Here is a 26,136-nt window from a genome sequence, read left to right as displayed (position 1 = left end):
CCACAGCTGGCGCCGAAGGGACAGCTGCATTATGATGGTGATTTTTCTTTTATGCGGACAACTCATGAGAATTTCAAAGCTGTTCTTTAACACTCCGACACTGGTCTCTCAATCTCCCGTTGCAGAGCCGCGAGCTTCTCCATGATGTTATCAAACTTGCGCTCCGTGGTCTTGTCATCTTGGAGCAGAGAGCTGCTCCAAGATGTGATCCAACTTTCGCTCAGAGGTCTTATTCTGAGTATTCACGGCAGCCATAAGATTCTCCAAGCTCTTAACCGTGCTGCACTCAGTGAGCCCATTCTGAGACGTCGCGCCTCGTCCCATTGTTTCAATCCCAGCGGGCAGCCTTGGGGGGGTTTGAACAGCCGGTTCCACTTTCTTAATTCTCCGATAAGCCAGGGCCAAGCCAGCTCCGATCAGCAAGAACCCTGTTTTCATGGTTCCGAATAGGTAGATATCTTCAGCGTCCTCGATCCACAGTCCTGCCAGGCACACGATCCTCCATGTCTGCCACCCGTCCATCGTGTATCTGGCAGGGAAAGTCCCTCCAGGGCATTCGGGCTCTCCCGAGCCCAGACTTCTCTGGTGTGAAAGCTCTCTGTCTCACGTTTATGTGAACAGGTACGTGTACATGGCAATCTTCGTGTTTGAGGCTCTGGTGAAAGTCGTGGCAAGAGGCTTCTGTGTGGGACGCTTCACCTTCCTCAGAGATCCCTGGAACTGGCTGGACATCATCATCATCAGCACCCTGTAAGGCTCAATAACACACCTCACACTCTCACACAGACTGTATGTAAAGCCATGAATCTGCATTCTTTCTAATGACCAGCAGGGGGCAACTTCAGGTTGCAAAAACAAAATTCAGTGTAATCTGTTTTAGATTTATTGGAAAACGGCTGACATGAAGTTGGTGAGACTTATTTCTCTGCCGTGATTCTCCGACACGTACAGTTATTGGAAAAGAAAGTTTTCACAGGACGATCCTGAGAAAAAAACAAGTCCAGCCTTATTGCCTTCATGGGAGTTAAGAGGGTAAGCAGCAGCCAGGTGCTCCTAATCGAGCCAGACTGATTAGTCATACAGAAAATGATCACATCAAGCTGTTGCTGCTGAAGGTGTCTCTCCAAGCTCATTGATGAGGTACAATTAGGACTGCTTATACTGTGAGTTTGTTAATGGAAGAGCTCCTCTTTGATCACTTCTTTAACCTCCTAGGACCTGGCGTCCACGTGTGGACATCACATTTTGGGTTATTTAGACCGAAATACTCAATTTCGCTCTACAACGGCCTGATATCCACTCACGAGGACATTATACTCCTACTGTTCTATTGAAATTTTAAACAAATATCCTCATATGTGGCTTTCATTTTTCTTAGAAACAAAAATTAGGTAAAAAAAAATAATCTGGTAATTCTTTATTTTTACATTCATCAGGTCCCAAAATGCCCAAATATCAAAGAGAAATTAAAAATGCATGCCGAGGAAGAGTTCGGATCTTAGGGGGTTAATGTTGGTTACAGATTAACGTGATCCAAAAAACAGGAAACAGTATAAAAGAGCCTTCACAATAAGAGCCTCTCAGTCCTGAATAACAAGGCTCACTGCAGCTCAGAAAATACTCAAGAAATGTGATCCACCGATTGAATCCACTCAATGCTGGACGTGACCTTTACAGTTACACCAACACAGTTCTTGTCAGTGTGGTCTCATATCCATAGATCCATGTCCGTGCAAATAAGGTGGGCTTTTTCCAGCTGCAAAGATGAAAATTATCTTTTTGCTGCTTTCACCACCACATCCATCCATCTAGTTTTCTTCTGCTTATCTGAAGCTGGGTTGCAGGGACAGCAGCCTAAGCAGAAAAGCCGAGATCTCTTCACGATGTCCTGGGTCTGCCCCGGGGCCGTTTCTTTGTTATTACCCTTATATTTCGAGTTTAGTTGTTCCTTGGTTCAGGCACTGAAACTCCTTGTTTAGGTCTGGGACTCTTTCAGTGTTTGAATCCAGGATGACATCAAACACTGTCCCAGCAAACTGACCACACAGAGACTCTTGATGTTTCTTAAGGCTTGGTAACAAGCTAACCTCCTGTAGCTGAACGCTCGCTGTGCTGCTCTGCTTTCCTGTGTACGTCTCCTCTACCTTTGTCACTGATAAAGGTTTTAGATTTATATTAGGACACTAACTGTCACGTCCTCATCACCGGCTTTGCTTCTGTATGTTCTGCTCGACACACTTTGGCTTTTTCCTGCTCGGCTGTAAATGTGTCTTTATGTTTTACAGCTGCTTTAATCACTGCTTCATAATGATGATGATGAAGGTGGTGATGATGACTCTGTGTCTCAGATTGGTGTCACAGTTCGTAGATTTGGGGAAGTTTGCTGTGCTGATGACGATTTCTCTGCTGCTGAAGATCTTCACATGCAGCCGAGGTGTGTGTGTGTGTCTGTGTGTGTGCGTGTGTGCATGCACATGCGTGTGTGCGTGTGTGTGCATGTGCATGTGACTTGTATTCACAGCGTGGGGCTGTCTTCACAGGTCTGAAGAAGACAGTCGAAGCTCTTGTCCAATCGGTGAAGAGGCTTGATTGTGTCATCATCCTGACGTTGTTCTGCCTGAGCATCTTGGCTATGATTGGTTTACAGCTCTTCACGGGAACCCTGAAGAACAAATGTGTCATCTGGTCGATGAACACAAACACGACAGAGTTCGATTTCCACAACCACACCACCTCTCCAGGTATGATGGTCGTACCACATCCTGATTGGCCGGTTAGCCTTTTAAGACAGTTAGATGGCTGACTCGCAGGTCTTCTTCCAACATTACAATGAAAGCAGTGGAAAGAGATCTCATGTGAGATAAATGGTAAATGGCCTGTATTTATATAGCGCTTTACTAGTCCCTAAGGACCCCAAAGCGCTTTACGCATCCAGTCATCCACCCATTCACACACTGGTGATGGCAGCTACATTGTAGCCACAGCCACCCTGGGGCGCACTGACAGAGGCGAGGCTGCCGGACACTGGCGCCACCGGGCCCTCTGACCACCACCAGTAGGCAACGGGTGAAGTGTCTTGCCCAAGGACACAACGACCAAGACTGTCCAAGCCGGGACTCGAACCGGCAACCTTCCGATTACAAGGCGAACTCCCAACTCTTGAGCCACGATCGCCCCACGATCAGGTGAACCTCTGAGGAAAAGTCTTCAGGTCCAAAAACAAAAAGTCCAAAAACAGTTTTATTTGTTGTTATCAGATTTTAAAATCACCCACAATAATGTAGATGCTGAAAATTGCGGAGTAAATGTGACCTTTAATCTGTCATTGAGAGTATTTCCTGGCTCAGTGATGTATTAAACATGTCCGTGAAGACAGCTCTGCAGCACAGTCCCTCAGTGCTCGTCCAGGGATGTTATCAGGACCTGGGGCTCTGCGAGAATTGATCCTGGTATTAGAAAGTTTAGAAATGTTCAGCTGGCTTTGTAGTGCAGACTTCAGCACCTGTCATCGTTGCCACCCCTGCCCTTAAATTAGAAAGGTGAAACATGATCTGTTTGTACGGTTTGGATGTCTGTCTGCCTTCTAGAAAACTATTACTACATTCCTGGACATCCTGATCCTCTGGTGTGTGGAAACCGGTCAGACACCGAGTAAGTAAACATGAGTCTCTTACATTCACTGACAGCAACAACAATAAAAACAAACTGTTTTTTATGTGTTCAGGTGGTGTCCAGATGGTTTCAACTGTGTGAAAGCAGGAAGTAACCCAAACTTCGGATACACCAGCTACGACTCGTTTTTCTGGTCTCTGATGTCACTTTTCAGACTCATGATGCACGACTTCTGGGAAGGCCTGATGCAGTTGGTCAGTAACTCACTGATGACCACATGCAGGCTCCTCCCAGTACTCCGGTTGTCTCATCCGTTTCTCTCACCTGTCTGTCCCTCCACAGACGTTGCGAGCTGCAGGAAAATCCTATCTGATCGTCTTTCTGTTCGTCTTCTTCCCGGGTTGTTTCTTCCTGCTCAGTCTCATTTTGGCGGTGGTTGTCATGACACGAGCGGAGCAAGAAGAGACTCGAGATGCCGAGGCCATACAAAGAGAAGAAGAGTTCGGACGGATTGTGGAGGTGCTGAAGAGGAGAGAGGAGGAGGAGGTCAGTAAGGACTCATTGCTTCCACAGGAATTAGGAGGGCAATGAGCAGCCAAATACTAATCAAGTCTAATCAGATTTAGTTCATTGGTTGGTCATCAGTAAGTGTGTGCACCTCTTTAACAGCAGATTTTGTCAGTTTGCTGTGGAGCATCCAGGTGTGTGCTAACACAATACCACCTTCTCTCCAGGACTGGGTGCTGCACCTTCAAAAAAACAAAAGAAGGAATCAATGATCCACACACGGGAATAAAGTTGCTTCTTATTTGCTGAACCTTGTGTCACATGTTACAGGTGCAACTTTTTTTACGTCTACCTAACTTACAGCCCTCTCTTCTTCTGAATTCTTACATTTATCTCGACTTCTGGAACAGACTCAATACCGCTGTTGGGTCTGCGCTACAGCAGGCCCGCTGGTTCAGACTGATTCCCGTGAAGAAATACAGAACAGCAATCGATCGGTTTTCACATGCTACAGCAAGGGGAGGATCTCGGAGCAAACCTTCTGCGCTCGAGCTCAGATTACTCCAAAGAACCAGCCCCCGCTTGCAGACTTTTTTTGTGTGACACACAGTTTACACAAACACCCATTGTAAAAAACCCTATGGTCACAAAAGGTTAAAACACTGTGTGTATGTGTGTCCGCATGTGCACGTGAGTGAGTGTGTGTGGATGGGGGTACGTTTGTGTGACTTCCTGCTGAGGATGTGCCTACAGTTACGCTATAGCCCCCCTCACCATTCAACAGGCTGGGGAGGGCAACAGAAACAGAAGGATGTCTCTGAGCACACAGTTTAAGGCCAGGCTTACAAACTTAAGTACAATAATGGCAACATTTAACAATTTCAGCCTAACAACCACCTTTCCTGGCCTCGCCAGTATAGCAACACACAATGCCCTATCTCAACAATCAACCTACTCTGTGCGCTTCTCCAGAAAAATAAACATGAACTTAAGACGCCTGTACTGATAATAACTGTTAATTCAATTCAATTCAATTTTATTTATATAGCGCCAAATCACAACATAAGTCGCCTCAAGGCGCTTCATAAATACAGAGAAAAAAACCCAACAATCATATGACCCCCTATGAGCAAGCACTTTGGTAACAGTGGGAAGGAAAAACTCCCTTTTAACAGGAAGAAACCTCCGGCAAAACCAGGCTCAGGGAGGGGCGGGGCATCTGCTGCGACCGGTTGGGGTGAGAGAAGGAAGACAGGATAAAGACATGCTGTGGAAGAGAGACAGAGGTTAATAACAGATATGATTCAATGCAGAGAGGTCTGTTAATACATAGTGAGTGAGAAAGGTGACTGGAAAGGAAAAACTCAATGCATCATGGGAATCCCCCGGCAGCCTACATCTATTGCAGCATAACTAAGGGAGGATTCAGGGTCACCTGGTCCAGCCGTAACTATATGCTTTAGCAAAAAGGAAAGTTTGAAGCCTAATCTTAAAAGTAGAGATAGTGTCTGTCTCCCGAATCCAAACTGGAAGCTGGTTCCACAGAAGAGGGGCCTGAAAACTGAAGGCTCTGCCTCCCATTCTACTTTTAAATACTCTAGGAACAACAAGTAGGCCTGCAGAGCGAGAGCGAAGTGCTCTAATAGGGTGATATGGTACTACAAGGTCATTGAGATAAGATGGGGCCTGATTATTTAAGACCTTGTATGTGAGGAGCAGGATTTTGAATTCAATTCTGGATTTAACAGGAAGCCAAAACAGGAGAAATCTGCTCTCTCTTTCTAGTCCCTGTCAGGACTCTTGCTGCAGCATTTTGGATCAGCTGAAGGCTTTTCAGTGAGTTTTTTGGACATCCTGATAATAATGAATTACAGTCGTCCAGCCTGGAAGTAATAAATGCATGAACTAGTTTTTCAGCCTCACTCTGAGACAGGATATTTCTAATTTTAGAGATGTTGCACAAATGGAAGAACGCAGTCTTACATATTTGTTTAATATGTGCATTGAAGGACATGTCCTGGTCAAAAATGACTCCAAGGTTCCTCAGTGTTACTGGAGGCCAAGGTAATGCCATCCAGAGTAAGAATCTGGTTAGATACCATATTTCTAAGCTTTTCAGGGCCGAGTACAATAACCTCAGTTTGATCTGAATTAAGAAGCATGAAGTTAGCAGCCATCCAGGTCTTTATGTCTTTAAGACATTCCTGCAGTTTAACTCATTGGTGTGTGTTATCTGGCTTCATGGACAGATAGAGCTGGGTGTCATCAGCATAGCAGTGTAAATGTATGCTATGTCTTCTAATGATGCTGCCTAAGGGAAGCATGTATAATGTAAACAGAATTGGTCCTAGCACTGAACCCTGTGGAACTCCATAATTAACCTCAGTGTGTGAAGAGGACTCTCCATTTACATGCACAAACTGGAGTCTATTAGATAGATATGATACAAACCACTGCAGTGCAGTACCTGTAATACCTACAGCATGTTCTAATCGCTCTAATAGGATATTATGGTCGACAGTATCGAACGCTGCACTGAGGTCTAGCAGGACAAGCACAGAGATGAGTCCACTGTCAGAGGCCATAAGAAGATCATTTGTAACCTTCACTAAAGCTGTTTCTGTGCTGTGATGAGCTCTGAAACCTGACTGAAACTCTTCAAATAAACCATTCCTCTGCAGATGATCTGTTAGCTGTTTGACAACTACTCTTTCAAGGATGTTTGATATAAAGGAAGGTTGGAGATTGGCCTATAATTAGCTAAGACTGCTGGGTCTAGAGATGCTTTTTGAGTAAAGGTTTAACTACAGCTAGCTTGAAGGCCTGTGGTACATAGCCGATCATTAGAGATAGGTTGATCATATTTAAGATCGAAGAATTAATTAGTGGCAGGACTTCTTTGAGCAGTTTTGTAGGAATGGGGTCTAAAAGACACGTTGAAGGTTTGGAGGAAGTAATTATTGAAGTTAACTCAGAAAGATCAATTAGAGAAAAAGAGTCTAACTTAACATCAATGGTACTAAGAGTAGCTGTAGATAATATTACATCTGTGGGATGATTACTGGTAATTTTTTCTCTAATGATAAAAATTTTATTTGTGAAGAAGTTCATGAAGTCATTACTAGTTAACGTTAAAGGGATTGTTGGCTCAACAGAGCTCTGACTGTTTGTCGGCCTGGCTACAGAGCTGAAGAGAAACCTGGGGTTGTTCTTATTTTCTTCAATCAGTGATGAATAGTAAGATGTTCTGGCTTTGCGGAGGGCTTTCTTATAAAGCAGCAAACTATTTCTCCAGGCTAAATGATGATCCTCTAAATTTATGACACGCCATTTCCTCTCCAGATTACGAGTCATCTGCTTTAGGCTACGTGTTTGAGACTTATACCACGGAGTCAGGTACTTCTGATTAGAGACCTTAGTTTTCACAGGAGCTACAGTATCCAGAGTCGTACGTAGTGCGGAGGTAAAATTATTAACAAGATAATCGACCTCTGTTGGAGTAGCGTTCAGATAGCTGCTCTGCTCTGTGTTGGTACAGGGCATTGAAGGTGATAACAGTGGGTGGATTATATTCTTAAACTTAGTTACAGCGCTTTCAGAAAGACATCTACTTTGATAAAGTCTACTCTTTACCGCTGTGTAATCAATTATTGTAAATGTAAATGTTATCAGGAAATGATCAGACAGGAGAGGGTTTTCAGGAAACACTGTTAAATGTTCAGTTTCTATGCCATATGTTAAAACAAGATCTAGAGTGTGATTAAAGTGGTGGGTGGGTTCTTTTACATTTTGAGAGAAACCAATTGAGTCTAATAACAGATTAAATGCCATGTTGAGGCTGTCATTTTTAGCATCTACATGGATGTTAAAATCACCCACAATAATTATTTTATCTGAGCTCAGAACTAAATTAGATATAAAGTCTGAAAAATCAGACAGAAACTCTGTGTAAGGCCCAGGTGGACGATAGATGATAACAAGTCAGACTGGTTTCTGAGTTTCACAGCTGGGGTGGACGAGGCTAAGCATCAGGCTTTCAAATGAATTAAAAGTCTGTCTTGGTCTTTCATTAATTAATAGGCTTGTGTGAAAAATTGCTGCCACACCTCCCCCTCGGCCTGTGCTTCGAGATTTCTGGTAGTTAGAATGACTCGGGGGTGTTGATTCATTTAAACTAACATAATCATCCTGCTGCAACCAGGTTTCTGTAAGGCAGAGTAAATCGATTTGTTGATCAATTATTAAGTCATGTACTAACAGAGACTTGGAGGAGAGAGACCTAATATTTAATAATCCACATTTCACTGTTTTACTCTTTGGTTCAGATGTGGATACTGTATTGTTCTTTCTTTGTGATTGTTTATGTTTAAGTTGTTTGTTGCTGGTTTTTAGTTTGTTTTTTGTCTGTTTGGGAGCTGACACAGTCTCTATGGAGATGGGTTTTTGGGGGGGTAGCAGGAGGAGAGAAGCTGCAGAGAGGCGTGTAAGACTGCAACTATGCATATATAAACAAATGATTCATTATGATACCACACTGGGCATTGCAGCAAATTCACGGCAAGAACTGATGCTCAGAGAAACCACAGAGAAACCCCAGTTACTGTGGCTGAGGTCCAACAGCCCCACCTCAGACTCTACAGGCCTCATTGAGCAGGTTGATGGGCTCCATGGCCACGACAAAAGGGAGATCAGAGTCGCCTTTATTGGCCGTGTATATGCGCAGACACATACGAGGAATTTGGTTCGGGTAGATGACGACTCTCAATCACAGCAATGTAAATCACAACAATATGTAAACAACACAATAGAAACAATATAAAATAACCATAAGGTGTGTGTCTCTAGGAGGAGAGCCACACCAACAGCTGAGCTCTGACAGCTTGGAGCACTGGCACACTAGGCCCAGGTGTTGCCAGTGTTGCTAAAACATTCCACACCTGTACAAAATATACTGGAATAACACGAGTAGGTCTATTATCGGGCTTTAGTTCTGTTCATATATCAAACACGTCCTATTCTTCATCTAAATATCCTTCTGTGTCTAGCATGTGACCAATCCTGCAGACCTGTCGGCAGCATTTAAAATCCAGCTGTTCCAAAAACCTTTCACCAGCTTCTTCTCAACTTATTGTGTCAGCCGTGACCTTTCTGAGACAAAATAACCCTGTTTGGAAACTGTTCAGAGTACTGTGGGATGGCTCTGCTGAAATCGTCATTTAGCATAACTGAGTTTGGGTGTTTTGTTATGGACAGCAGGCTTCCAGCAGGGCAGAGACTCCAGAGCAACAGGACTCACTGCAGAAGAAGAAATCAGCTGGTATACGAGCTACTAAGCAAGAATACGTTGAAGGTAAACAGATATTTACCTCCACCTCTTTAACCTCCACCTTCTTTCATTGGGACAGGACAACACGCTCCGTTACTGAGAGCAGTCACAGGTACACAAACACGAAGAGCTGAGGCTCTGTAGACAACTTAATGCTGACACAGTTTGTGGCCTCACAGAGTAGCTTTGTGTTGCAGAGGCAGAGGAGCACCACCGGCCTTTGTGCTGCACCTGCACTGACGCCTTCCTGAAGGGGGACTGTTGTGGCTGCTGGCGATGGCTCAAACAGCAGTTTCACACCTTTATCACGAACCCTTTCTTTGACCTGGTCATCATCATCTGCATCATTGTTAGCACCATCTTCACAGCCATGGAACATTACCCTATGATGGAGGAGTTCATGGAGACCCTGGTCATCGCTGAGCTGGTGAGTGTTGAAGAAGTGTCTGCAGACCCTGTTATCTCCTACTTGGTTAATTTAATGGCAGCTTCTTCACTGCAGGCTAAAATCAGGACTTTTCCATTCTGCTCCCTTAGTTTGGTGTAGACTTGATCAGTCGGAGGGACCATATGTTCTTCTTCGATGTGCCTCCATGACCAATTTAGTGATGAATGCTTTTAGCGGGTTCTTCAGCCACCTAGCAAGAGTGGTTTAAAATGTCCACTCAGAGCAATTACATCACAAATGGTAACAAACCAACGGTACAAACCTGTAAACGACCTGCATAACTGAGAGGAAAAGCAGCACAGTGAGGTAAAAATGTAACGGGGGTACAGTATAAACCTCTGGCAAGTCTCGAGAAAAGTAAGGATCAGCTGGGATTCAGAGGGAGCTTTACTGAGGTTTATTTACACCGTGAGTCTTTGCAGTAACAGTGATGCCTGGTCAGAGTGATCTACCTTTACATGGGTGACATTTCACAGGAAAATTATTGTTTTGTTGGAACTTCTACTTCTGCACGGGACTCGGTGTGTTCGAGGTTTTTCGTTCGCCTGTCTGCCGATGGTTGGATGAATTGGATGCAAAACATGCTTCTATCCTGTGACCTCTGACCCCTTTGAACTGTGCAGGTCTTCCGTGTGATCTTTGCAGCTGAGATGATCATCAAACTTGTCGCACTGGGCCTGCATGGATATTTCCAGGTCAGATTTGTAGTTTCTTCTCAACAGTTCAGCGATCTGCCATTTTCAAAGAAACATTTGTGATTGTTTGTTGTCGTGGTTACAGGTGCGCTGGCATATCTTCGACTTTATCCTCGTCATCATTTCTCTGGTGCAGCTGGGACTGGCTGACGTTGCTGCACAGTTTTCTTCCGGTTAGTATAACATCACCATCACTGTCATCATCATCATCTGTTCTCACGTATCTTTCTGTTTGTCCAGTTTCGAGTGTTTCGGCTGGCCCGTTGGTGGCCGATGCTCCACATGTTTTTGAAGATCGTCTGGGCCTCAGTGGGGAACCTGACTCTGGTTCTCTTCATCACGGTCTTCATGTTCTCTGTGGCGGGCGTGCAGCTGTTCCAGTCGGACTACAAAGCTAACGTCTGTCGCATTTCTCATGACCGCCAGCTTCCTCGTTGGCATATGGAAGACTTTTTCCACACCTTCATGCTTGTCTTCAGGGTCTTGTGTGGACTGTGTTTAGAGTCTTTATGGGATTGCATGGAGGTCTCGAATGATGGCATGTGTGTGACCTTCTTCATGATTGTCCTGATTGTTGGAAAGCTGCTGGTGAGTCTCTTTACACTTAACAACCTAGAATGACCCAGTCCACCTTAGTCCAATCAGAGTTTTTGAATGAGTTCCTGGTCTGTTTGCAGATCCTACATCTGTTCCTGAATTTATTGTTCATCAATGTTCAGCTGGTGGATTCAGAAGACAAAACAACAAACATTCTGCAGAGTACCATGAAACAGACCAGAACCTGGATCCCCAAGAGAATCTGGACTTTGTGGGGGAAGAACTACGCTGACCAAGATCACAAAGGTGGTTTTTGTTTGTATATTTGTCTTTGTAGGTTCTCAGTTATCCAGGTCACAGTAATCCAAGGAGCTTGTTTTGTGCCATTACTTTATTGCTGTTTTGGGGGTCTGCATTATTAACATGGAATGTAGATATAACACTGGCACACCCACAACGAGGTAACATATTAGTCAAAGTCAAACTTTATTGTCATCTCCGCTAAATGGCAAATGGTAAATGGCCTGTATTTGTATAGCGCATTACTTGGTCCCCTATGGACCAAAAGCACTTTACACTGCATTCAGTCATCCGCCCATTCACACACTGGTGATGGCAAGCTACATTGTAGCCACAGCTGCCCTGGGGCGCACTGACTGCTACAGCCAGTGCAGCATATAAAGACAAGACGACGAGTTACATCAGTGCAAAAAACCCTAATAAATGGATATAAAAGGAGTAGAAAAATAAATATACACTTAAGACTAAGACTTAGTGAAGTCCTGTCTTGAAGCCTGAAACTGGATGTTTACAAACTGGATCTGACTTCGACAGTGAGGGACTCTGCTCACTACTCATTGGTAGTAAAATGTAAAGTGGATTGTAGTCTCGACTTAAATCTTCCCGTCCTTCCTTCTCCTCAACAAGACTTCAAACTAGTGACTGAGACCATAAATTCATCAGTGAGCTGAGTGATGAGGTGAACACGAAGCTCATTTTCTCATATACTTGCAAATGTTCAGGTTACAACCAGAGGAGTCGCCACCTGCTGGACATTAGAGAGACTGCAGGTTTGAGGCAGTGTTGCCTTCATGTTTCAGGTCATCCTCACACATACTCTGTTGTTAGTGGTTTATTTTTTTTCTGTGGATCGTATTTGGATTTCTGTCTTTTTTAAGTTTTAGATTTAGAGCTTTTAATTTGAAAATATTTTCATGTTTTCCTCATTTGCAGGTGACACTGAAAAAGACAACAAGGAGGAATATCTGGCCTTAAGCTCTGTGAGCTCAGATCAGCTGACCCTCGATGATAACCACACAAACATGGCCGCCTGGGAGGCCCCCGTCGCTGTGGCTGAGATCGAGTTTAGGACGCCTGAAAATGCAGAAGAAAAGGAGACGCAGCATGTAAAGCAGATTCTACTATTTTTGATCCTAGAGCAGAATTTCATGTTAAAAGTAAATACTGATGTGTGACGCAGCTTCGGCCTCGAGTATGAACAGCAGATAAACATGTTTGTGTCGCCACGGGGCGACCGTGGCTCAGGGGGTTGGGAATCGCATCTGTAACCGGAAGGTCGCCGGTTCGATCCCTGGGCTCTCTGTCCTGGTCGTTGTGTCCTTGGGCAAGACACTTTACCCTACTTACCTACTGGTGTTGGCCAGAGGGGCCGATGGCGCGATATGGCAGCCTCGCTTCTGTCAGTCTGCCCCAGGACAGCTGTGGCTACACCTGTAGCTGCCTCCACCAGTGTGTGAATGTGAGAGTGAATGAATAGTGGTATTGTAAAGCGCTTTGGGTGCCTTGAAAAGCGCTATATAAATCCAATCCATTATTATTATTTATTATTACACAGTACTATTTTCCTCACTGTGATCACTGTGCATGAAGAACATCTCTCCACCCTCGATGTGACCGCAGCATCATCAGAGCTTCAGCATAACTGCAGTTGTCTTTATGATGAATTGAGTGAAACACAGCGATGAGATGCTTTCACACACACATCCACAGCACACAGGTTTAAAGCAGACAACTGGACCGTGTAAAGTTCAGGTTTTAGTTTGAAATTCATCAGCAGCTGCTGATGTTAAAATCACTGCAACAGTTTAAAGAAGGTGATCATCAGACTTTTACAGGACTGAAATCAGCCATCCTGAATTCACAGACACAGTAAAGACCCGAGACATAAACCGCGTGAGCTTTCAGAGTGTGAACACTTAGTCCGGTGACAGTATTTTAAAGTAACTAGGACATTAAAGTTTATTTATGTTTGTGAACTTCTGTGTCTGCAGTGTGACGTCATGCAGAAACGTAAAGATGAAACTCATCCAGAACCTGAGGACTGCTGCTGCAACAGTATGAGCACACACACACACACACACACACTGTTATATCAAATTATTATATGTAAAATAGTTTAAACCTGCAGTGACAAACCTTTGTCTCCCTCTTCTGGCAGTGAGAGTAATTACGTAAATGCTGAGCTTTGGTAAACGTGTTCATGTTTCACCATATTTGGATCACACAGACTCGGATACCTGCTAATTAGTGTTCAGTAACATCCAAATAAAATCCTCAAGTTTCAGTCCCTGAAACTGGACCTCAGACTTCTTGAATGTCTGTTGGTCCAGTCAACCTCACAGCAGCCATATTATTGGTCAGATGATTGTAATAAAAATGATCCAAAAGACTCCAACAGCACAAACACGGTCCAGAGGTCCAGTTCAGGGACTGCAATTGGCAGACAGCTAGCAGCTACACCCGCCTGTGTCACCATCCACCTGTTAGTCAAAGAGGCCACGCCCCTAATAATGCCAACTTTAAGGCTCAATACAAACCTTCTCTCACTCTCTTACAGTTGTCATGAAAGGGGGAAATTATGGATATGGATTTGGTCTCAGGCTGTAAACATGTTTATTTGTGCTGTAAAGTTTTAACATAGGGACATGTTAAATCTATGGGGACCGGCTCACTGCTGGAGCCTCTGCAAGAGGAACTGCAGCTTTTGGTTCTTCTGTGCATGATTTAGTTTTCAGTGCCTCCGTTTGATGGATGATGTAGACCCAATTTAAAAGTTCAACAAACTGTGACATACAGAGATGATATCAAAGTTCCTTCACTGCAGCTGTTTCCGTTACATCAAGAGAACAGAAGCCAATCAGTCAGCAACGCCTCTGATGTGTTTCAGGCTGTTACATCTGCTGTCCGTTCCTGGAAATAGACACATCCCAGGGTACCGGCAGGGTCTGGTCTAACTTCAGGAGAGCCTGCCTCTGCATCGTGCAACACAAATTCTTTGAGGGCTTCATCGTCTTCATCATCCTGCTGAGCTGTGCAGCTCTGGTAAACAGACATTGTCAATACATATTTGACAATATACATCATGAATTCATGTCACATTCAAACCCTGGACTCACTTGGACATGTTTTATCTTCCTGGCTTAACTCCACACTGAAACCACTAAGCTAAACATATGGCACTGATAGCGACCTGCATGAACCCACAGACAGTTGATTTGGTCTTTGAAATCACTTTTGGATCAGTGTCTTGATGCATGCTCAATCATCCAGGTAAGTAAATCCCAAAGGTTGAATCTGTACACCTGGTCGTAACGTTTTCAGGAGAAACTTTCATCATCAGGGGACGTCTTCAGTCTCAGCTGACTGCAGGTCTCCAACCATATAAACAGGACATTTGCACACTGACTGAAACTAGCACCACTGAAGGAACAATGGGCTGGGAGGTCAGTTCCTTCATCGTTAATATGCAAATTCTTTTGACCATTTGATCAAAGACGATTGATCAATTACCATGAGTCCCATTCACAGAGAGTTGGGGAATGGCTGCAATCACAGCATTGTAAGATGGTGACAGATGTACCCTTAGGCCCCTCCTCCATTCAGAGATGGTCCTTCCCTTTTCACGTAAATGGCCTCCTTGACTCCGCCTTCAAACCAGCGTTCCTCCCTGTCCAGGATGTTACATCCTCATCATTGAAAGAGTGTCCACTGGCCTGTAGGTGTGAATAGACTGCAGAGTCCTGGCCTGACGAGGTGGCTCTTCTGTGTTGTGTCATCTGCTTGTGCAATCTACTGTTTATAAGGTTGGAAACCTGCAGTCAGCTGAGACTGAAGAAGTCACCTGATGATGATGAAACGTTTCTCCCACTGAAAACGTTCAGATGAACTGAATCAACCTTTTTGGGTTTTGGAGCTGTTGGGGTGGTTTCCTGTTCATGGGTAGAAAAGTTATGTCTTATTATTGCAGAGGTGCTGCTCTGAAAGACACAAAACATCCCCTCACTAAGGCGCCAGAGTTGCAGATGATCACAGTCTACAATATTAGAGAGAGGATCACAACAATCAGATGACAAGAGCAGCCCTTGGTGACAGTGGGAAGGAAGAATCCCTTTTTTAACAGAAAGAGACCTCCATCTGAACCAGAATCAGGGAGGAGCAGCCATCTCCTGGATGTGTCGGAGGGTGGTGGGAAAAAACACAGACAGAAAAGAAGAGCTCATGAAGAACAAACAGGACAGCAGGTCGTCTGTTAAACCAGAAGGTCACACTGCTAGAATGACAGTGGTTGTCCTTAGATCGTCTCATATGCTGCTTGTTGTGAGTAAACAGGCGTGTGTTTGTGAACAGGTTTTTGAGGACATCTACCTGGGGCATCGTCCAGTCTTGCAGAGAGTTTTGAAGATGGCAGACCTGGTGTTCACCTTCGTGTTTCTGGTGGAGATGCTACTGAAGTGGATCGCTTTTGGATTCAAGAAATACTTCACAAGCTTCTGGTGCTGGCTCGACTTCCTCATCCTAGATGTAAGAGCACAATCGGCAGCACCGATTATTGGCAGTATTTTACAAAGCCAGTCACGGAGGGACCACAAGCCAGTGTTGTCCTAGTGCTGGTCCCAAGCCTGGGTAAATGGGGAGGGTTGTATCAGTAAGAGTATTCTGGCTAAATCTTGGAATGAATGAAAAATGATGTGGGGCATTTAACCATGTGTGGAGCTGGGGATCATAGACCCACCTCAGCATTGGTGATGGCACCGAAGCTAAGGGACGGGCTGTTCATGTCTGAGATGTGGGCGGCTTTGACAGGATGTCAGTATTTGACGTTGTAGTAAAGAAATGGGGTTGTTTCAGTTTGAACAGATAAACTAACAGCACACAGTCAGGCTGGGTAAGATGAACCTGCTGCTTCACTGCTCTCCTGTACAATGAGGTCAGTTCAATTTAATCGAGTTCAATTCAATGTTATTTATATAGCACCAAATCACAACAACAGTTGCCTCAAGGTGCTTTACACTATAAGGTCAAGACCCTACAGTAATGTTAAGGAAACCGAAAAAACCCAACAATAATATGACCCCCTATGAGCAAGCGCTTTGGCAACAGTGGGAAGGAAAGACTCTCTTTTAACAGGAAGAAACCTCAAGCAGAACCAGGCTCAGGGAGGGGCGGGGCCATCTGAGGCGGGGCCTGATGATTTAAGACCTTATTGGTTTAAGAGTATGTGAGGAGCAGGATTTTGAATTCTGGATTTAACAGGAAGCCAAAACAGGAGAAATCTGCTCTCTCTTTCTAGTCCCTGTCAGGACTCTTGCTGCAGCATTTTGGATTAGCTGAAGGCTTTTCAGGGAGTTTTTTGGACATCCTGATAATAATGAATTACAGTCGTCCAGCCTGGAAGTAATAAATGCATGAACTAGTTTTTCAGCGTCACTCTGAGACAGGATATTTCTAACTTTAGAGATGTTGCACAAATGGAAGAACGCAGTCTTACATATTTGTTTAATATGTGCTTTGAAGGACATGTCCTGGTCAAAAATGACTCCAAGGTTCCTCACAGTGTTACTGGAGGCCAAGGTAATGCCATCCAGAGTAAGAATCTGCTTAGATACCATATTTCTAAGCTTTTCAGGGCCGAGTACAATAACCTCAGTTTGATCTGAATTAAGAAGCAGAAAGTTAGCGGCCATCCAGGTCTTTATGTCTTTAAGACATTCCTGCAGTTTAACTCATTGGTGTGTGTTATCTGGCTTCATGGACAGATAGAGCTGGGTGTCATCTGCATAGCAGTGAAAATGTATGCTATGTCTTCTAATGATGCTGCCTAAGGGAAGCATGTATAATGTAAACAGAATTGGTCCTAGCACTGAACCCTGTGGAACTCCATAATTAACCTCAGTGTGTGAAGAGGACTCTCCATTTACATGCACAAACTGGAGTCTATTAGATAGATATGATACAAACCACTGCAGTGCAGTACCTGTAATACCTACAGCATGTTCTAATCGCTCTAATAGGATATTATGGTCGACAGTATCGAACGCTGCACTGAGGTCTAGCAGGACAAGCACAGAGATGAGTCCACTGTCAGAGGCCATAAGAAGATCATTTGTAACCTTCACTAAAGCTGTTTCTGTGCTGTGAACTCTATGAGAAGTAAGCAAAGTTGATTTATTAAGTTTATTTATTTATTAAGCACTTTTCACAGAGTCGCTGTACACAAAAGGGTCAAATAAATCTGAACATTAAGTGCTAAAATATTCAATAAAAATACTTGATAAAATAAAATAAAATAAACAGGTAGTTTTAAAATAAATAAATAAACCTATAATCATTCCAATAAAACTTCTGAAGCCTGTTTAAACAAAGATTTTAGTCCACAGAGTCCACTAAGTGTAGTTGTGGTGGTAGACTGTTCTACAGCCTTGGTGCCACAGACTGAAAGCCTCTGTGCCCCCTCGTCTTTAGTCATTTACAGGGAACAACCAAAAAATCCAGAGTCTGTGAATGAAGAAAGAAAGCAATGATTTGTCCAAGCTGGAAAACAGGTTATTACAATAGTCTAAAAATAACTTAGAAATGTTACTTAAATGAAATGAACAGCGATATGATGAAGATTTTATATGCAAGTCGAAGCCAGAGAAGAATCCAATATTACACCCCGTACATGGCTCAACTCCTTGAACGGTCCACCATATACAAGCACAGGTGAGCCCATAAATGGCAGGAAGTAAACATTCATTACTAAATAAGGAAACCAGAATCTTACATGCAAGTGTGCCTGCAGTTAAACACTATAGCTAATAGCATCCCCCACCATGCTAGATCTAGGGGAGGAAAAATATCTGCACGCAGTTCAAGAAAAGGTTTACAGTTTTAAACACAACAATGACAACTTTGATCAGAATGACTTCAACAGAGGCAATGGTTTGTTCTAACAGAGACAGTCCTGTCAGATAAGTAAGAAGAAAACCAGTCTAAGGCAGAGCCACATACACCAGCCTAAACCTCAAGCCTGTCAGGCAGAATGTTATGGTAAATGGTATGAAAGGCTGCACTAACACTGGACAGAATGATAGCAGAACAGTCCCCTGCATCAGAAACCATTCAAAGATCACTACAGATTCATTATACAAAAGACAGAGTAAAGACCTGATTTCCTACAGTTGAAGCCTGACTGAAACTCTTCCAATAAGCCATTCCTCTGCAGATGATCTGTTAGCTGTTGACAACTACTGTTTCAAGAATCGATAACATGAAGGCTGGGGATTGGCCTATAATTAGCTAAGACAGCTGGGACAAGGGGTTGTATTTAAGTAATGTTTAACAACTGCCATCTCGAAGGCCTGTGGCTTGTAGCCGATTATTAGAGACAGGTGGATCACATTGTCACCGCTGTGCTGTCTTCTAGGTGTCTCTGTTCTCGCTGATGGGCAACATGCTTGGATACACCAGCCGGCCTCTGAGAGCTCTGAGGACTCTGAGGGTCCCGTCTCGCTTCAAGGGCATGAGGGTGAGGCAGGCACTCATACAGATACAGACATTGCCGAGCAGGATGTAGGTGTACTCTTCTGCTAGAGAAAGAAGATCAAATATTTATAAAATTCTTTGCTTGTTAAATGATTTGTAGAGTTCGTGTGACTTTCTCTTTTGCTCTACTCATCATTGTGTTCCCTTTTTAGGAGATTTGAGTCCTTAGGGTGTGTCTGTTATTTCCCATAGACACTGAAGGTTTGTCCTATCCATCATCATTCTCCTTATTTGCAGGGTATCTGTCCCTAACAGTTTCTTCGATTTCACCCAACTCAGGGAGCGTTCATCAAACAATCTTTGTTTTCTTATTTCTCGGTTGTCCATCCTACAGACGTGGCCCAGGTATTTTAATCGCTGGTGTAAGCAGAAGGACTTTATCACTTTTGTCTCAGTAATGCGTGCAGGTCTGCATTTGTGAGTTTTAATCGCCAACCCGTTATTCAGCCTCCCAAATCTGTATGACCACACAAAAAGAACACACTGTCCTTTGATGTTCAGAGGAAAGTTTTCCCATACTTGAGGAGGTTACTCCACAGACTGGCGGCTGTGCTCCATTTGGTCAGCCAGGCACAAGACTGGGTTCCCCAGGGTGTAGCTGTCCTAATGACGGAGGTGTGAGAGGCGACTGGTCTTACCAGGACTTATCAATGCCTTGTAACCCTAGTATAAAGCCAGTTGCATGTCACACAATTTACACCCCAAGTTGAATGATTGTTTACGTTGTATATCATTTGCTTAGTTTTTGTTTACAGGTTTTCAGGTCTTTCAGTAGCTAATAGTGAACTTTCCTGGCAGAACTAAAGTCCTGTTGGATGGAGAGCCAACGTGGAGGCAGCTTATTAACTGGATGTGAGCTGATTCACAGCAGAGACCTTTTTGTCTCTCTGTCTGTGAGCAGGTGGTGCTGAAGGTGCTTGCCGTGACGCTGCCCTCCATGTTCAGCATGCTGCTGGTGATTCTGGTCATCTGGCTTGTCTTCAGCGTGATAGGAGTGAATCTGTTTGCAGGAAAGTTTTCTTACTGTTACAATGAGACTTCAGAGGAGCTTTTCTCCTTTTACGTGGTGAACAACATGACTGAATGCTTTTCACTGATGGATCAGAATTTCTCTGAGGTCAACTGGAAGACGTGGACGTTTAATTTTGACAATGTGGGGATGGGTTTCCTGTCGTTGCTGATCATGGTCAGTGTGAACACTCTAACTTGTTAGTTAGAATGCATAAAACCATCAACTGTGTGGAAAAAACATAACCAAGCTAACTAAAGTCAGTATCATTTAGTAATAGAGCTTGAATTCATTGTTTTTCTAATGAAACTCTGTGTTGATTGTGGGTCAGGGGACGTCTTCAGGCTGGATGGACATCATGTATGCAGCTGTGGACTCCAGACAAGTCAGTATACACGCTGGATCAGTACTGTTACTGTTGCTGTTATTACTGGTATATTACTACTGTGTGTGTGTGTTAAAACCACTGTGTGTGTGTGTGTGTGTGTGTGTGTAGGTGGAAGACCAGCCGCACTACGAGATCAATGTGTACATGTACCTGTACTTCATCTGTTTCATTATCATCGGCTGCTTCTTTACGCTGAACCTCTTCATTAGAGTCATCATTGATACGATCCACCAGCAGAGACACAAGATAGGTCACGCACACGCACACACACACACACAGAGTTGGGCATCAGTCTGTAGAAGCTCCACAGTGTTGGCTGAATTCGTTCTTCCTGTTTCTGTCAGTTAACTTTGCTCTTGTCTCTCATCTCTACTTCGGAGGGAAACATGTTTTTGTGACGGACCAGCAGCAGAAATATTTGAGCACCATAAAGAAACGATTCTCTGAAAAACGCAACAAAACTGTTCCACAACCTCAGGTCAGTTCAGATATAGTTCTTCAGTCTTTGTCAACTGCTGGCTGATTTTCATTTTTAGCCCAGTCCTTGTACCCGACCACTTTCAGAAGATTACCCAACTCTGACCCATTCAGGCACAAAAGAGGCTCCTAACTCAAGGGATGAACTAATGTTGTGTCCACACATGATGCACAACTCAGGAAACAACCAGTTTCAAGTTGTATCTTTGAGCTCTTTTGCTGAATTTGTGAAAAATGCCAAAGTAATGGGAATCTAAGGAGCTTGGAAAGAGAACCGTTAGTTGTTTGAAGACGTTTCAGCTCTCATCCGAGAAGCTTCTTCAGTTCTAAGGTCAAATGGTGGAGAGTCCCAGATTGAAACCCAGTGGGAGTTTCCCCCCAAAGAGGTACAAAGGACCCCCTGATGATCCTCTGCCTAATCACATGAGCCAAGGTGTGAAAACGGGTGTGGGTCACAATCAGCCAGGGTTTCGGGTGAGCTCATGGTGAAACCCGGCCCCACCCTGTCATGTGATTTCCTGAGGCCAGATGGCCCAGGATGTGAGTGGGTGTTAAGGCGTCTGGGGAGGGATGTCAGAACTGGATTATAGATGGCAGAGAGTTGTAAACTCCAGGTGGACTTAAATGGCTTCTTTCACTCCTCTTTTAAACATCTGTCCTCTCTGTCCAACATGTGAACATTGGAATCCTCGAAAGAGCGTCCTTTCCCCCGTGTCACCTATTGTAGCCAACTTAACTCTCTTCCTATTGAAAAAACAAAAGTTGTATCCAAGATGGCCGACTTCTAAATGGCCACCATGGTCACCACCATGGTAGACAAACTGGCAGCTCTTACTGTGGTGGCATCTGTCATTTTTTTCAGTGTGGTATGTTGGAGCAGCAGTTTATCGGCAGCTGAGAGGAAGAGGTTAGATAAACTCATCAGGAAGGCCAGCTCTGTTCTGGGATGCACCCTGGACCCAGTGCAGGTGGTGGGAGACAGAAGGACTGTGGCCAAAATAACATCTCTGATGGACAGAGTCTCCCACCCCATGCATGTAGATGTTGCTGCAGAGCTGCTTCAGTGACAGACTGCTGCATCCTCAATGCATGAAGGAGCGTTTCTGCAGGTCCTTCCTCCCTGCAGCTGTCAGACTGTACAATCAGAACTGCTCCCAACAATCATAGGTCTGCGCTGTAACTGCAATAATTTAATCAACCGATTCGCACAGCAACCTGGTTTGCCTCTTAGCTGTAGTTAATTTTATTTAATTTAACACTAGATTTACTAACCCTGCGCAAATTTGCGTAAATCCCCTGAACCTAAAACCTATTAGAATTACTGACTTTTTTTATTTTCTGGCGCAAGTCCCAAGGTGTTATTCAAACTGGGGTGAATAAAATGAATAAGGCTGGTCAGCATCACCTCATCCCCCATCACACTGAACACTGGTGCTCCACAGGGGTGTGTACTGAGCCCTCTCCTGTACTCACTCTACACCTACAACTGCACGGCCACTAACAACTCCAACATCATTGTGAAGTTTGCGGACGACACTACAGTGGTGGGTCTTATCACCAAAGGTGATGAGACGGCCTACAGGGAGGAGGTCAGCGCCTTGACCCACTGGTGTCAAGACAACCATCTCACCCTCAATGTCGCAAAGACAAAGGAGTTGATAGTGGACTTCCGGAGGTGCAGAGAAGTACACACCCCCATCACCATCAACGGCGCTGCTGTGGAGAGAGTGAGCAGCTTCCGGTTCCTTGGGGTACATCTGGCTGAGGATCTTACGTGGTCAGTACACACAAACAAAACAGTGAAGAAGGCGCAGCAGCGCCTCTTCTTTCTCAGGAGACTGAAAAGATTCGGCATGAGCCCCCGCATCCTCAGGACCTTCTATCACTGTGCCATTGAGAGCATCCTCACTGGATGCATCACCACCTGGTATGGCAACAGCACCGCCTACAACTGCAAAGCTCTCCAGCGAGTAGTGCGGTGCTCTGAACGGATAATTGGAGGTGAGCTTCCCTCCCTCCAGGACATCTACAGGAAGCGGTGCCTGAGGAAAGCGGGGAGGATCATCAAGGACTCCAGTCACCCCAGCCATAAACTGTTCAGACTGCTTCCATCAGGAAGGAGGTTCTGCAGCATCCGGTCCCGTACCAGCAGACTGAGAGACAGCTTCTTCCATCAGGCCATCAGACTGCTGAACACTTCATAGACACCTCAGCTTCACTTAAGAGAACTTCAACATTATGCACTCCATACTGTATATAAATGCCACTGTTTTGCACATGTCCAACTACCAACCTCTGTATATTTTATATATTTTATTTATTGTTTATTCTATTTAATTTTTAAAATATGTATAGACACACACACACACGTAGATATTTATATTTAGTATACACATTCAGTAATGCACATACACTCTTATACTGTACATATATTTATTCATATAATTCTCAGATTTACCCATTCTTATATTTTGCTTGTTCTTATGTTATTGTATTTTAACACAACTCTGTTGCTTGTGAAGCTCGCACACAAGAATTTCACTCGCATGTACTGTACCAGAGTACCTGTACATGTGATGTGACAATAAAAGTGATTTGATTTGAAAGTTCATCTCGCTTCCATCAGCCCAAATATGTTTCTCAGACCTGTACACGCTCCTTTAGATGTTTTCTGGTAAAATCTATTCTAGCACTTCTTGAGTGTAACCAGTAGTTTGCATCTTGTTGTAAACTCTCTGTATTGATCGTAGACTTTCAAAGAGTTTCACCAACCTCCTCAAGAATCCCCTTGACTCAATTAGATGCTCTGATCCTAAATACAACACCTTGAATCAGTTTCAGGTTTTGTAACTGCTCAAACTTTCATTGAATAATGAGGGAATGGGCTTTACTGTTTGTCACCTTTGAGCCTCTGAAAACGGGGGACTGCATGAAACAACAGTTGATGGAATATTTTTACAAACCTTTAAAACTCACGGTGTGCAGACACTAAAATACGCATCAGAGTCCAGATACTTATGGATATATGTTCATATGTAGCACGTGAAGGCACGTATGGAGGCGTTGCAGTAATAAAGGTAATGACTGTTAGAGCTGTCAGATCAATGACTGTAAGGACAAGTCTCATTTTGTGCAGTAGAGAGAGTCATCAGCTGTCAATCAGACTCTTACACCAGCCTTCATATATTAGCCTGTTGCCTCCTACTGTGGAGGTGAAGAAACAAATTCTGTTTCAGCAGTGATTAAGATAACATTGGATCACAAAGTTTCTCCTGTAAGAGGGTTTTTACTGAAAACTATTTGCAGTGTCAGCAAACCGACTGACTGCCGGAGTGTTTAAAGCTTACGTCTTTGTCTCCAGAATTGCTGCCTGGCTTGGCTGTTTGACCTGGTCACCGCTCTGTACTTTGAGATCTTCATGGTGGTGGTTATCTTCTTCAACATGGTGGTTCTAATGGTGGAGACTGATGATCAGAGTGAGGAGAAGTCACTTGTCCTGAACTGGATCCATCTCATCCTTGTGGCCATCTTCCTTGTTGAGTTTATCCTGAAGATCATTGCACTCAGACAGCATTACTTCAGAAATGTCTTGCACATTGTGGACTTTGTGGTTCTCACTTTGTCCATTATAGGTGAGTCCTACACACAGAAACAATCTTCTTTTCTTATCTGATCTCAGTTTGGTTAGTTACTGCAAATGTCTGCGGGCTGTAACAGGAAGTACAATGTTCCCTGTTTTTACTCTAAAGTCAGTCCGTGTCATGGTTTCTGCAGTTTAAAATGTCTTTGCCCTCTTCCTGATTTCCTGATGTTTGTCACACTTACATGTTTCAGATCAAACAATGAAAATATTTGTCAACGATAACACGTGTAAACGCAAACTGAAGTTTCTAAATGAATGTGTTTATTATTAAGGGGAAAAAACCCCAAATCCAAACCTGGCCTGTGTGGAAAACCTCCACTTATGGCATCAAAAGCAGAAGAAAGAGTGTGGTGTGTCTGTGTTATTTCCATTGTTGTCTAAAGCATTGGAGAAGATGGTCCTCTCACAGACGCAGGCCTCCTTGGATGCAAATAATATCAGCGATAAATTCCAGTCTAGCTTTAAACCACGCCATAGCACCAAAACAGCGCTGCTGAGAGTCCTTAATGGCCTTCTTTTATTTGCCGACTCAGAGTGCTCTACGTTCTTAGTTTTATTGGACTTGACCTCTGCCTTTGATATGGTTGACCATAATATCCTCCTATTGAGGCTTGAGCACACAGTAGGCATAATGGGTAATGCCCTGAACTGGTTTAGATCGTATCTGTCGGACAGGTCTTACATACTTACTTGCTCTTCCTCTGTTGCTCCCCTCTACTGTGGTTTGCCCCAGGGATCTGTGTTGGGCCCTATGTTGTTTTCATTGTATATGCTGCCCCTAGGCTCTGTCTTAGAGAAGTATAATATCTCCTGTCACTTTTATGCTGATGATATTCAAATTTACTTTCGGCTCTCTGGTGATGTTTGGTCATCAGTACACTGTCTGCTAGAGTGTTTGAGAGAGGTCAAAGATTGGCTCTCTGATAACTCTCTTATATTGAACAAGAAGAAAACAGAAATCGTGCCGTTCGACAACCATATTTCACAGGGCCAATTTGCTGATACTCTTGGACCCCTTGGCACCTTTCTTTCTGGCACTGTTAACAACTTAGGTGTCCTCTTAAACAGCTAAGTTTGACAAACAAGTATCCTCGGCAATGTTCCCTCTAAGCTGCACGCATGGGCAATTGCGCACTGCTGGCACAGTCTCTGCACACAAAAAAAGAAAAAATCGAACCTGAATTGAAATTAAAATTAAAACTTTAACAATCCTGTTCTGCAGTGTTAGTCAGTGACTGACTGGCTGCTCCCGTATGGGATCAGAACGATGCCACCTTATCCCATAGTCCAGCCAATCACGCGATTCACATTCGTGTATACGCAGCTAATCAATGTCGCTGACTGGCTATGACAGTGTCCTTATGTGCCGACACCGGTGTTTTAGCGAGCAAAGCGGCTGATGTGGAGTGAAGCCACGTTAATGACAACGTGTACAACCATTGGAGATGTGAGCAGGACAGACGGAACAACTGACGGACAAAGTGTGGACTTTATACCAGTTTTTAAATTGTGTTGATTGGCCACGTAAAACCAGAGTTATGATAAAATATCTGCAATGTTTGGTTTTCTTCCTGAATACTGTTGTTGTTGACGGGTTTTATAAGGAAAACGCTCGAAAGCCTGCGAGCAAAAACAACACCCAAAAAACCCCCCACCCTTTCCTATTGGTC

General features: G+C 43.9%; 1 protein-coding gene across 1 annotated transcript in view; it reads left to right on the top strand.

Annotated features, from left to right (window-relative positions):
• The window catches only part of LOC146629797 (sodium channel protein type 4 subunit alpha B-like), a 58,682-nt gene that overhangs the window by 4,908 nt on the left and 27,638 nt on the right, over window positions 1–26,136 (top strand). The window contains exons 6-27 of the mRNA XM_085357151.1: window positions 622–750; window positions 2,349–2,434; window positions 2,541–2,741; window positions 3,588–3,651; window positions 3,725–3,866; window positions 3,955–4,158; window positions 9,373–9,469; window positions 9,643–9,872; window positions 10,517–10,588; window positions 10,674–10,749; window positions 10,803–11,176; window positions 11,266–11,431; window positions 12,359–12,531; window positions 13,417–13,480; window positions 14,313–14,467; window positions 15,773–15,946; window positions 18,831–18,932; window positions 19,851–20,135; window positions 20,290–20,343; window positions 20,455–20,592; window positions 20,720–20,824; window positions 24,185–24,455. Of these exons, the coding sequence (XP_085213277.1) occupies window positions 622–750; window positions 2,349–2,434; window positions 2,541–2,741; window positions 3,588–3,651; window positions 3,725–3,866; window positions 3,955–4,158; window positions 9,373–9,469; window positions 9,643–9,872; window positions 10,517–10,588; window positions 10,674–10,749; window positions 10,803–11,176; window positions 11,266–11,431; window positions 12,359–12,531; window positions 13,417–13,480; window positions 14,313–14,467; window positions 15,773–15,946; window positions 18,831–18,932; window positions 19,851–20,135; window positions 20,290–20,343; window positions 20,455–20,592; window positions 20,720–20,824; window positions 24,185–24,455 (3,362 nt within the window). The remainder of the gene's footprint in view (window positions 1–621; window positions 751–2,348; window positions 2,435–2,540; window positions 2,742–3,587; window positions 3,652–3,724; window positions 3,867–3,954; window positions 4,159–9,372; window positions 9,470–9,642; window positions 9,873–10,516; window positions 10,589–10,673; window positions 10,750–10,802; window positions 11,177–11,265; window positions 11,432–12,358; window positions 12,532–13,416; window positions 13,481–14,312; window positions 14,468–15,772; window positions 15,947–18,830; window positions 18,933–19,850; window positions 20,136–20,289; window positions 20,344–20,454; window positions 20,593–20,719; window positions 20,825–24,184; window positions 24,456–26,136) is intronic.

This window comes from Diplotaxodon limnothrissa, linkage group LG7, assembly GCF_057381915.1.
Source record: "Diplotaxodon limnothrissa isolate DT_005_m linkage group LG7, D_limnothrissa_male_GT1.1, whole genome shotgun sequence".
In the NCBI taxonomy this organism is placed as follows: Eukaryota; Metazoa; Chordata; class Actinopteri; order Cichliformes; family Cichlidae; genus Diplotaxodon; species Diplotaxodon limnothrissa.
The sequence above is the reverse complement of the archived record's forward strand: the minus strand, read 5'-3'. Positions and strand labels throughout refer to the sequence as shown.